This window comes from Pocillopora damicornis, chromosome 8 (genome assembly GCF_964200805.1).
Source record: "Pocillopora damicornis chromosome 8, jaPocDami1.2, whole genome shotgun sequence".
NCBI lineage: Eukaryota > Metazoa > Cnidaria > Anthozoa > Scleractinia > Pocilloporidae > Pocillopora > Pocillopora damicornis.
In genome coordinates, this window is record NC_142677.1 from 1537402 (window position 1) to 1550131 (window position 12730).

At 35.8% G+C, this 12730-nt stretch overlaps 1 protein-coding gene across 2 annotated transcripts; it reads left to right on the plus strand.

Annotated features, from left to right (window-relative positions):
* Nucleotides 1-311: 311 nt before the first annotated feature.
* Nucleotides 312-5574, plus strand: LOC113678203 (uncharacterized). Of its 2 annotated transcripts, none has more exons than XM_089180376.1 (7): nt 312-569; nt 1366-1796; nt 2113-2256; nt 2486-2656; nt 3093-3171; nt 3639-3704; nt 4137-5574. In XM_089180376.1, exons 1-7 carry the CDS (start codon nt 560-562, stop codon nt 4196-4198), a joined length of 963 nt encoding a protein of 320 aa, XP_089036502.1. In that variant the 5' UTR covers nt 312-559; the 3' UTR covers nt 4199-5574. The 2 variants fall into 2 exon arrangements, with proteins under 2 accessions (XP_089036502.1, XP_089036503.1); XM_089180377.1 differs by having other exon boundaries at nt 3681-3704.
* The last annotated feature ends 7156 nt before the right edge of the window (nt 5575-12730 follow it).

A 12730-nucleotide genomic window follows, 5' to 3' on the forward strand; every position in this document is an offset into this window, starting at 1 on the left:
ATCCCTCTGACAAACAAAAGACGAAAACATTTCGAGGTATTTTTAAGGATTTTTTCGAGACACGAAGTTAATCCGGGTTTAGACTTTAAAAATAATGTGCCTTATAGTGTCAATGATCCAGAACCTATGTTATTCTGTCATTTGTTGAGAACATGTGTAAAAATTCGAGAACATTTCTTTTGAAACCGGAAACCACATAGATGTGCCTAGACAAGCAAGTTTTGTATTGTTTGGTTTCTGAGGTGACAACCAAAGGACAAATGCGTGCGGCGCGTGGGTGACAGCTCAAACGATGGGAAAACCCCATTTTCAATTTCGATTCTTTCAAATGGTAATATCAAGTGTTTCCGTCAAAGCGTTTGGTATATTAGTTTCTGATCTAACAATGGGTACGTGTTAAGACGAAATTGACTTTGACCTTCCCCTTGCCAAATCATGTTTACACCACAAAGTCTATTTTGGTACCTCCGTAATATAAATTGCATTGGCACGGACAGACAATTCACAACTTTAAGATCGCAGACGATCTTCTCTACGGAGTTGAAACAAAGTGGCCTCTATGGGAAATGGTAAGATTAATACTTTTTTTCTTTTATTTTTTATCGGATGCACAATATATGCTAGTACGAGAGAAAAAAAAAATTATCAATAAATTTGGACCGTGGAAAACAAATCGAAAATGATGTTTTATGAATGCATATATAATTTTCCAACGGCATTTGTAAGCAAGTCTTGATGAAAACTGAAGGAAAAAAAGGAGAATATCGCAATGTGTCAGATATGCAATAGTTCACTCAGAATAATAGGAAAGACCGGATGTACAAATGAAATCAATTTTTTTACGCGGTCTCCTAAAATTTGCTACAACCATCATTTCACTTTACCCATAATTCTTGATTGGAGGTAACAATGAAATATTTTTAAGCGCTTAAACTATCGAAGATGTTTTAAATAGAGAATAATACATGGGCGCGCTTAGGTATGGAATTTCTCCTCGAGTGTTTAACTCGATAGCTCACGAGTGAGATGTCCAGTTGAACACGAGAAGAGAAATTCCATATCTACAAGCAACCATGTATTATTTTGTTTATCATGTCAACGAAATAGCCGTTCAAAAAAGCTACTTCATTAATGAATGAAAATAAATGAATCGACAATCCTCGAATAAAAATCGTAGAGTGCGTTGGCACTGACTCTTAAGATAGAAAAATGCATTGAATCGTAATTTTCAATTTACAAAATTCTCATTTATCGACTTTGTCCTTACATAAGATTTTTCTTTTCTCTTTTACGTTTATATGTAGCCCTAAATTCATTAAAATCTTAACTACATGTATAAATTCGTCAAACATTTTGGTTTAACAGATTCAGCAAATACCGAAGTTCGGAAATCACACCTGTACCAAGTCAGTAGCATATACAGAGCCTCCAAGGACGACACTGCTCCTCTTACCGTTGAGATCCAGCACAGTTGTCTAGTAGCGCGTGGACACGAATGGAAAATGTGTGTCCAATGTCGAGCCACATCAAGTCACCAAGAAAGAAAGACTGCAAACTCGAGCGATTGGAGAGAAGTCACCGATGTTATTCCAGATGCCAAAGTAGAACAGAAACATAACGACATTGTTGTGACTCTTCCCCAACTAAACAAGGACATTGAAATTGCAGCTTTTGGAATTCCAGGAACAGTAGACCAGAAACGAATGAAAATGGCAATCTTTGGAAAAAAGCCAACCCAAGGAAGGGACTGGAAATTAAAGGTCTATCTCATAGACGATTCGACTACAGCTTTTGAGGTAAGACTGGTTGTTATTATATTTGGTAAACTTCCTCAGACTCGTGCTTGAGGTCTAAATTTGAGTCTATCTTTTTTCTGCAACAAACGCACTCCTACAGTGCCTTTTTCTTTCTTGGAATATAAATGGTTATTGGTTGGCAATCGTCTGGTAAACCATGGTGAAACATTTTCTTTTAAAGGTTGAGGAAATTCATCCACCGGCAACTCCTTGTTGCAATGGCTGATGCCATGAGACTGCTAAAGGGATTATTTTCTTCATTTTAGAAACAAAATAATGTAATTTAACTTAATAGTTCTTCCTTTCTATCAAATAGAACGTCTGCGACAAAGAGGAGAGTTTAGGAAACAACTTGTTAACAACCCTCGCTGGTTTATTTGTGTCAAACAGTAACGAAGAAATCAGAATTGAAATCAACCCCATTGAACCTGGATGGAAAGTCAAAGGAAACAAAGTTCAGGTATACACATTGTTCATTTTACAACACCAATGTGTACCTCGACGACCTAAAAGTTGAGCTTTACTCCCAAACACTTGTTGAAAAACGAGGTGATACAAATTCTCTTTTTCCTCGATCTCCGCTGAGATTGAACATCGCAGAATACGGAAAGCGTTCACCTTTTGCTAATGCTCTCCCGTGGCACATTTTGTCCTGACGTTGATTTTTTTTTATCATGTTTGAATTACAGACGATTACAGCAAAAGATGCCTGGCACTCGCTTGAAAATTCTAAAGGTTTTCCTCATTGCCAAATCATCATCGAACACGTCAACAAATCGAAGCAAGCATTCTTTTGTGGAATAACAGCATCGCATGCAAGAGATCAGGCTAACACAGAACTAGTGGCATATTTTGAACATGTAGGTCTATGATATGGGAATTTGCATGCATTTTTGAAGATGCAGGCGAAGGTTGTTGAAGAGAGAGCGAGGCAAAAGGCGCGATAAGTGTTCGAAGCTCGAGCCTTCCGAGATTAGAATAAATAAAGGTTTTCTTTCGGTCATTTTCTTGTCACTTCGTACGAATACAAATTACACAAATCGATACCACTCCATAAAATGTTTAGCTGCAAGAATGTGAAAAAAACCCAAAGGCTTCGATGAAATGCGTTTAAAAAGGAACATTTTACCGGGTACATAACTTAGCAACTTCGAAAAGATTTTGCTATGAAAGAGGAAAGATTCCGTTCTAGGCTAAGATGGCTTAGATGGCACATATGTAAAATGGAGATTTTCAAGAAACTTAAAAACATTTATTAAAGTAAGCATGCTTATTTATCATTTTTCTGTCGTACAGGAGAGAAAAAGAGGAGAACTCAACCAACCATCTAAAGAGCTTCAGACACTGAACAACACCACCCGATATGCGAGAAATGGTACGACGCTTTATTTCTGTTCTTTTCTATTAGAAAAAAAAACAACAACAATAACGACAACGATAACAATAACATCGCCAACAGCACTGAGTACAAGGATATGATTAAAAACTATATCACTCCAAGAAATATTTGCGAGCCATATCCTGTTAAGGCGAAACCTTCACTGACAATTTGAGTTCTGTCTAATAAACAAGGCATTTGGAAAAGTTATTGAACAGAAGTTGGGTTACATACTTAGTTAGATTACCACTTCTTTACTTATCAAAGCCAGGTACTTAGGACGATTTACGGCTCAGCTGAAGGTTGAATAATATGTTTACCAGCCGCCAATGTATTCTTATGTATAATCTTGAAAATTATGTGACAGATAAAACGGAAAAAAAAAGTTGAAAAAAGTCTACCAGTTGCAAATAGGCTAATATATTGCTAGCGCTAATTATTTTACAACTTGAATTACATTATAGAGATAAACACCTTAATCTTCATGATTGCTCTTCTGACCCTAGGATGCAAACGCACGCGTTTAAAAGGTAAGAGGTTTGTTATTCCGTTCTATGCTATTCCCCTGGCGATAATGGTAGTGCACCTGCTGACTTAAAACAAATAAAGCAAGCAGATATTATTTTCTCATTATACAACTGGCGATGGACGATGTTTCATCCGAAACATGTTTTGTCTTCATTAAAAAATATAGGAAAAATGAACTTCAAAAGCATCGTGTGGTTCATCAAAGCGATAAATATATATATATATATATATATATATATGTTTTTTTTTGTTTTGTTTTGTTTTGTTTTGGGTTTTTTTTGTCTTGTTTTTGTTTTTGTTGTGGGGAAAAAGTTTGGATAAGATTAGACCAATGGCTGAAGAGTGGTTCCCAACCCGTGTTTAGTTAAGTTCTATAAGGTTACCTTTTTGTAAAGTTACCTAAATTTTGCCATCAATTTATTTTTTGTTTACAGGATCAGCCCAATACGCCACTATTTGTAACGAAGAAAAGCGAGCCTTAGTCTGGTCTCATTGAACACATCTTCCAGGATAACTCACTCATAACAGAAAAAATGACCGACTATCGATTACCATATAAAAATTTGGGAAACAAACACAAAATAAATCTTTTTCACAACTTGCATTAGTAAAAGTAATAGGCGTATGTTGTAGTTTTCGGTTTAAAATAATGTCACTGCTATTTTTTTTTAAATGAGAAATATCATATGAGTAACTTATTACCAATGAGTAGCGCTTGGAATAACTTAAGAAAAAAATATGATAGAATGACGTCATGTTCAGATAACTATTGCCACCTTCTATCGAGTTTTACATAGAAAGAGTAATATTCTCAGTGATCAGACTCACTAAGCGAGAATGGAATTTTAAACGTAAAACGTGCAGAGGATTACGTGAATAATCAATGCATCCCAATTGATATTTTGATTTATAAGAGTGCATAATACTTTTTTATTTAATTTTGTATTTATGAAAAGTGAAAGCGGTGTTTGGGAAGTTTTCCATAAGTCCAAAATAAATAACAGGTCATTGCCGGTAACAGCGACAGTACACCTTACCATATCATCGTTAGCTTGTACGTGAGGGTTTAGCAATCTTCTGTGGATTCATTACCAAAGAAGAAGAATGGCAACATGTGTTGCACTATCGTCTGTTCTGTTACGTGCTTAAAGTTCCGACACACATTTCACCAAATGCTAGGTGACTTACGTATATAAAACGTGGGTCAGTTCACCCAGAAAGTTCATTTACTTCTCAAAGCTGAAGACAGTACGAGTTAGAAATTACTTATTCCTGATTCTGTCGAATGAAAGATGTCGTCAAACAATACAAATTACCCTACTGACCTTTGAAAGTAGGGGAATATTGCGTTTAAATAATTATCCGATATCTTTAACCATTTCAAGAGAAATTTACTACCTATTAGGAAGTCCTCAAAACCCAAAAAGTTAGTTTTTCTCTTTTGGCATTGTAAGTTTTTGCGGTTGCTTGATAAAAAATAGAAAATTTTGGCTGAGTCATTTTAAGTCGAAAGAATACTTAACTAAAAGCAAACAGCCTGAAAAAAACCATCAGTCATGGATAGAAAATTGATCAAAAATTTTAATTTTTATGGTTAACTCATCAGAGACCAAATAACATCTAAAGGAAACGCTCTAAGCCAGACTGAAACTTAAGTTGACAGAGCATTAACACTCTCACAAATATTTGGTTCGTGCTAACAGAATTGAAAATATGTCTTATAGTCGTCTCACATAAAAGGAAGGAACTTTGATGAATTAATATATTGAAGAGCAATCTATATCGTTTTCGGATTAATATTAAACGACAGTTAAAATATTTATTTATATTCTAAGATGAAAGAAATAATTATTCCCAGGAATGGGCTCACAATCTTTTGTGTAATGTGCCTTCTTAGATCCCTCCTAGAAAATTTCAGAGTAATTTCAAGTAACTGTTAAAATATTTATTTATATTCCAAGGTATAATAAATAATTATTCCCCGGAATAGGCTCACAATCTAAAGCAAGCTTCAGTTCCACTCATTGGATAGGTCATGGTTGTAAATCCTGTTTTTTAAACTCTTTTAAAGGCTCTATCAGTCTTAGGCGCCCTTACAACCGCCGCCAGTGCCTTCAAAAACCTTTATGACCTTATTCCCCTATGAAAGATTCACCTTTAACCACACACGTGCCGGAAAATTTCCTGATGATGTAAAATTTCCAAACAAAAGAGTCATCTTCGAGCAAATTTCGACTGAAAAATAAAGTAAACCAGGATTGCTCTGGTTTTGTGGCACTTTGCCTTGCAAACTCCTGCCACTATCTCAAGCAATAAGGGGCAAAACTAAACTGGCCGTTTACGACTTGGTTACCCCTTTTCACGCACGTTTATTGGTTTGCTTGATTTAACTTTGAGTTCTCATTGGCTCTTGAAGGTGCTTTTTTCTTTCTTCTGATTGGCTTTTATGATTACTTTGGTTTGGGCTTTATGACACTCCTCATTCTAAAAGTGGCTTTGGACGAGTAATCCATTATCACTTGAAGAAAAAGCAACGTGCCCAAGTACTCCGTTGTGTTCCATTGCCAGACAATCAACTTCTTGGCCTCAATTTTTCGCAAAAGATTAAACTAGGAAGCTACGTGTTTCTAGATTTTTCATTCTCCTACTTTTTTTCTTTCTTCTTCTTTTTTAAAGGAAGAGATCATTTATCTACGACGCGACAACGCTATTTATCTACTTTCGATAATGAAACTGCCATCGATCGTAACATTTTCGCCATTCTTACATTATTATCGACGTTTGTCGACGCAAATTTATCCCTGTTCTCCTTGAATTAAACGGCAAGGCTAGTCACTGTGGTAATAATAGACTCTCGATAACTCAAACCCTCTCTAATACGAACCAAAATCGATTTCCCCCTGATTTCCATCATGCACTTACTGTAATGTTAATCTCCCGCTAACTCGAAGCAGTTTTCGTTACCCTAGGTTATTCTCTGTATACATATTTTTTATATAACCACGTCTGTCAATACGTGACAAATCAAAACAAACGGTGAAATGCAGTCCAGAACTTTTACTGTATTTTATTTATTAATTTTTATTATCATTATCACTTTTATTTCGAGCATCCATTTTTTTTTTTTTTTTTTTTTGCATTACAGAAACCGTGAAAGGCGAGTTCAAGGTTCGTTGATTTAGGGTATATGTAACTTCAGTCCCTATATGTTCAATTCTCGATATCTCGACCCTTTTATTTCCAGTTTCCCTTGAAGGTCAGATTTAACGATCGGGAGTCGACTTTATATTCAAACGGGTTTGTAAAAGTGTGAGAATTCGTTTGTATGTCTGCTATAAATTTCTCGTATTAATCGTTTCTCCTTGACCATAAAACTGAAGTTAAAAAGTTTTTTTTTTGGGGGGGGGGGGGACAGGTAGAGACCTAATGCGGATTTCTTTCATTGAATTGCTTCGGTTTCTATTCTAGTATATAATTATACTTGGAAAGGAAGATGTAGAAACTAGTTTTCTGCTTGCAAGGTATTTAAAAGAGGGTATTAAAAAACCGATAAGCTTTGACGAGAGGCTCGTAAAGCTCAGCTTTAGAACGGTGTCCGATTCACTTTATTAACTCAGTTCATACACCAAATTATCTGATTTACTTGCCTAGCCTGAATGGGTCCGTCTGTATATAATGGTAATAGGATTGAATGGAGTCCAATTCAGTCTGTAATCATACGAGTGATGACAAGATCGGACCACAGCGAAGCTGTAGTCTGATTTGTTAATCGCGAGTATGATTACTGACAGAATTGGACGACACAAAGTCCTGTTACCAATTAATCATAACCGTTACAATTTCAAAACACATCTAGGACAAACATCATTGGGCAGAGACAGTGTCTAAAGTAAAAATTCAATCATTTTAATTGCTCGGTTACGCGCCTAACCCAGTGGTATGTCCTACCAAAGTGTGTTTTGTAATACACAAGTGTTCATGAGGTTAAAAATAGGGATTACTAATCGGCAATCTAAGATAGAGCAGTGTGTATTATTTTTTAAAGAAAATTTCGAACACACAAGTGAAAAAAATATAATGATAGGCAAAGAGTAAAACGTATACTTTTATCAGGCAGGCGTTGACGATTGGAGAGGACAAAATCTAACGTTTCAGTAAACTCAGGAAGAAACAGCGACTTAAACGTATGATTAAAAATGAGAGCTCACTTTAATAGGTTTAACCCTCGCCCGAAAGGTGATAATGTTTCGAAATGGAAAAATATATCAGTACATTACCCGGGTGCCACAACAGAAATAGATCATAACTTTATAAATTTAACCATTCCTTGGCCGGGAGAAGAACACGAATTTGCTGTATCCGGAACTCCAGAGAAAGAAGACAAAAAGCGGGGGAATATTTGCAACTGGGAATGTTTGGTGAAAACCAAGCGAAAGGAAAGAACGCCCTGTTTCACGCAGTTTTTTTTTTTGACGACACTTTGATGGCATTTAAGGTGAGAGGAATAAAAATGGTGTTGTTTTGTTGTTGAGACAACTTACTTGCAATTTGTGTTCATTCAGACCGAAAAACACTCAAACATAACTTTGAAAATTGATCAGGCAACCTAAATTTGATGTCAAAAGAAATATCATGTCAGAGAGAATTTATTAAGGATATTAATAATGCACTTGTGGACACGACTTCTCTCTGTACAAGTGACTAGGGCGCTGCTTTTTTTTTTTTTTTTCTGCATAAAATTTTGAAACAATAAAGTAATCATCTGCGCGTTACCTCAGCTCATAGAAGTGCTTGTGCAATTTAGAAATAAAGCCAGATTCTGTCTACATTTTTTCACCTTCAAGAAATCGTGAGAAGGTTAAGTCACTGAACTGGTTGTGTTATGCAAATGTCAGAAAAGCTGCAGCAAGAAGCGATTAGGCAATAATTACATTTCACCAGAGACATCAAAACTTATTTGAGTCATACAGGTGGTTCATTAAGCATGGAGGGCTTTTAGATATCTGACCTTCATTTACCAAATTTCTTTCGGTTTCCGTCAAGAAATGAATTGAAACGTTTTGAGGAAATTGAAATATTCCATACTTTTGCATTGATTCTGCAACACATTCCTTTGAAGCTGTTGCTTGTGCGACTGCTTCCCTAATGAATACAGATTACAAAGAAAGCAAATGAATAAAAAATAAATGAATGACAATACGCTGTATACTTAAGGCCTAATATTTTTCAAGAACTGAAACCAGGCCATATAATAAAGTTGCAGAGTAAATCGAAAGTCACTTCATATATTTTTCTTTTGTTCCAGGAAAATGAAGTGCCTTTTGCTGGATAGATTAAAATGTATCGCGTGGTATTGAGCATTATGCTAAGCTCAAGATTTTACACAGCTGATGACGTATGATGACGTGATATTTAGCATGGATGCGCTTTATTTTATACCAATTCCGGTTGTAAGCCGATTTTCTCCAGCTTAATGAACATTAAATTTAGGAGGGCATAAGCCTCCAAATGGAAGATAAATAAAGAAACTCCTTAGTTTATTTTAAAAGGTTGGTGTGTCTTGAAGTCCCAGACTAGAAACAATAGACCTAAAAGCACAGATCTAAAAAAAAATTGACTTGCTATGCTCTCCGCGTGGTACACGAAAAGTCTCATCTAAGGAGGGAAAACACGAAGAAAATTATACTATAAAAAACCCGGACTTCATCAGGAATTGAGTATGACATCTGAAAAACAAAATAAGCTAGTTAACAAATCAGAAATGAGGATTAAACTTTGAATGATGAAAACAGCCGCTTTGCAAAGAGAGAACTGTCATTTAAATTTGCGTAATTTTCCAAAAATTATAGACCAAACTGTTCCATACGCGCGAGACTTTCCACCCATCAAGTTTTTTTTTTCAAGTGTTACTTTAAAAGCCCTAGCTTCCAGCTGCAGCGAAATGCACTGTGAACTGATCAAATGACGTGCGTGATTATTGCCAGCACAAGCATAAATGGGGTGAGTTTGGCTCATCACATCTGTTAAACAAACATGGCGTCTTATCTGTCTTCTTTACCAATTACTGCTTGAGTTGAATCAAAACTAGAGAACATTCGAACGGATTAAGAGAGAATTTAATTCTGTTTTTGTTTCCTGTAATCGTTTTTGTCACTTTTGTGTTATTTGATCCGGAACTCCGGTCGATACTTACAAATGAATAATTCGACACGAAAATTATGCGCTTTTTTTTTATAGGTTAACATCAGCGCGCTACGATCTAGAACTCATGGTTGCAACGAAATAAATCAGTTAAATACTGTGAATATATTATTATGTTTATCATAGTTACAGTAATGTCACAATCTGATTGGCCAATTTGCCGTTGTCGATAAGAGCACAGACAACGCTGTCACGTCACCGTGTCACGAGGTTGGTCATGCGCTAGGAGAATCCTTTTATTTGACCTCGATATTGTAATAAAATAATAAAAAAATAAAAAAAACTAATTGAGAGTGGGTTAGCAGTGTTCTTGAACTTTTTTTCAGTTGGGCTGTTGATCTTCGCAACTTTTCTGTAGAATGAAGTAAGGAGACTTGATAAATCGCCTATCCTAATATTAGTTATTATATTAGCTGACATTTGTTGTGGTAAAACTTACTCTTATCAGTTTTTCTCCATCTCTTTTTTTCTAATTATTTTTTTCCTTGTTTTGTCTTTGTTTTGTTTTTTTTTTTTTGAATCACCGTTCTTCCAAACGAGTTGTTTTCATTTGCAAGTAAACAAGTAGATAACTTAATCTCACTTTTTGAGATCGATCTTTTAGCAATTTCTCAATTCTTCTCATGCTTTCGTTATCTAGTTAGTAATTTCTACTTTGGTTTCTTCTTTGTAAATTGCTTCGTAAAGTCGATAGCATTACGATAACAGTGAAGATACAACATGAATAAAGTGAAGATTATGATGAGTTTATTTATCTGTTGGAAAAAGGCCACAGTCTCGTTGCCAGCGCTGTCTTTTTCGTGTGTTGCTCTCATTTTACAGAAGAACTGCTGTTCTGTTATATCATCGTGACTCACACAAAAATCACAACGGGGAAAATATGTCGCATTTTCTTGGGAATTCCAGGCACCTCTTAAAGCTATCGTCTAAGGAATTATATGAAAGTTCAGAATCTTGGAATCAGAGCCCTCAAATTAATGTGTTGGTAGGTACTATCTGCTGCTGAAGTGCGTGTTTTACCATCAAAACAACTCTTATTTCTAGTGTCAGTTATCCTTGAAAGTCATACTATCTAACAACACACCCGCCCTCTATAGAGTAACTTACTTTCTTATTGTCCCCTATGATGTGCCACTCCAAAGCCACGGCAGTAACCTCTGTGCTGATATCTTTCTCACTGTTGGATACAAACAAGCTGGACAAAGTTGTCAAAAGTTTCATTTCTTCATCTTCTACTTTCTTGCAAATCTGCTGTAAATTGAATAAAAGGGAAAAGGTGAACAGTCTCAACAGACAACGTAAACAAACAAACAAACAAACAAGTCATACAAACGTACAAAAAAATTAAAAGAACTTATTCGAGCAAAGAGCAAAGTAATTTAGGAGAAAAATGCTGGAAAATTCAAAAGAATGATTCAAGATTACATTACTTACAAAATAAAATCCTTTTTATAGCCTTTTATTGTGCATGGTATTTCCGGATGTGGAAAAACGTCCCAGATGGCCAAAGTGTACGGTATGTCCATTGAAAATTGGAGCGGAGTAGAGACTGGAAGGTGACAGTTCTGTAATAGAGTTAACAAAGGGAATACTTTGCCTTATTTACTTCTAATGTCGTATTATTTATAGTTTGATATTTCTAATGTATTAGTGGTTGTTTTCCAGATGCAGATAAATTTCCGTTGTTGCCGTTCCGTCGTCCCCAAAAACCTTTATTTTATTTTAACTTTTGTTTTGAAACGAAATTATTCAGGATAGGATATTTAATCTGCGCAAGCATCCCTTTTGCATTTATAATGTGGCAAGGATCTGGTATTTTTACTTTTACTTTGGTTAGTTACTTTTTTTTTTAAACCAAAGCAAAGAAGCTGAGACGTTATAACTTTTTCCCGACAGCATTCAAAAGTCATTGTGTCTCACTTTGCAAAAGCACACACACAAACATTTTTTTTACCTTCTTATTGTAAGATTGCAAAAGTTTAAGTAAGTATAATGTATTTAATTTTGTAGGCCATTTCATTTCATCGGATTCATCGGCACTTCACCCTTTTCATCTGATGTAAGATGTCTGTTGAGGAGCCTGTGTCAGCAGGTATGTTATGTTTTCAATGATCGCAGGTTTGCTCGGATGGCATCGTCCAAAATACACCTCTTATTTGTACCGGTACACTAGGGTCGTCTGGCTAGTGCTATTTGTTAGTTTCGAAACGCTTACTTAATACACACTTTATTATCGTTTTTGCTCTGGTTCATTTTTATCAATAAGTCTCTCGTTAGTTAATGATTATTACACAATAAGTTTGTTATCTCCGATCAATTCCCATTTAAGTACACGTGCAAAGATTCTATTTAAAATCATCGTTAATAAATCATCGCTACTAAGTCGTCGCTGCTTAATTGTCGCTGCTTGATAATCGCCTATAAATCGCTATTTGCTAGCGTTAGGAGCTAGACAAAAGTAGACGAAAGGACTGCTAAAATACCTCAATTTTCACATGACCTGCGAGGAAGCCTGTTCCAGGCGTTCAGTTAGTTCAACGAAGGGTGATGGAACACGGCGCGGTGGTAGCGGAGAAGTGACAAAACATGGAATGTTTGGGTCGGTCGGTCGTTACTTTCGCGCCTGGAACAAGCTACCCACGATAACGAAACTATAAAACCAATCCTTCCTTGGTAATTTTCGCTCTCCTTCGCTTGAGCCACTTATCTTTAAGTGATCTGTAGATGCTTCTGATGATAAATGGTACACAGCTTTCTCTGATCAAACGATGGGATTTCTATAGTTTTGCAAAGTGAATCACAGAATTACATCACCATCACTATAAAT

What these genes read in the sequence shown, in the direction of transcription:
- LOC113678203 (XM_089180376.1), top strand. An exon ending in TCAAAGGAAACAAAGTTCAG is followed by an intron (nt 2,257 to 2,485) that starts GTATACACATTG and finishes TTTGAATTACAG; the next exon opens with ACGATTACAGCAAAAGATGC. An exon ending in CAAACGCACGCGTTTAAAAG is followed by an intron (nt 3,705 to 4,136) that starts GTAAGAGGTTTG and finishes TTTTGTTTACAG; the next exon opens with GATCAGCCCAATACGCCACT.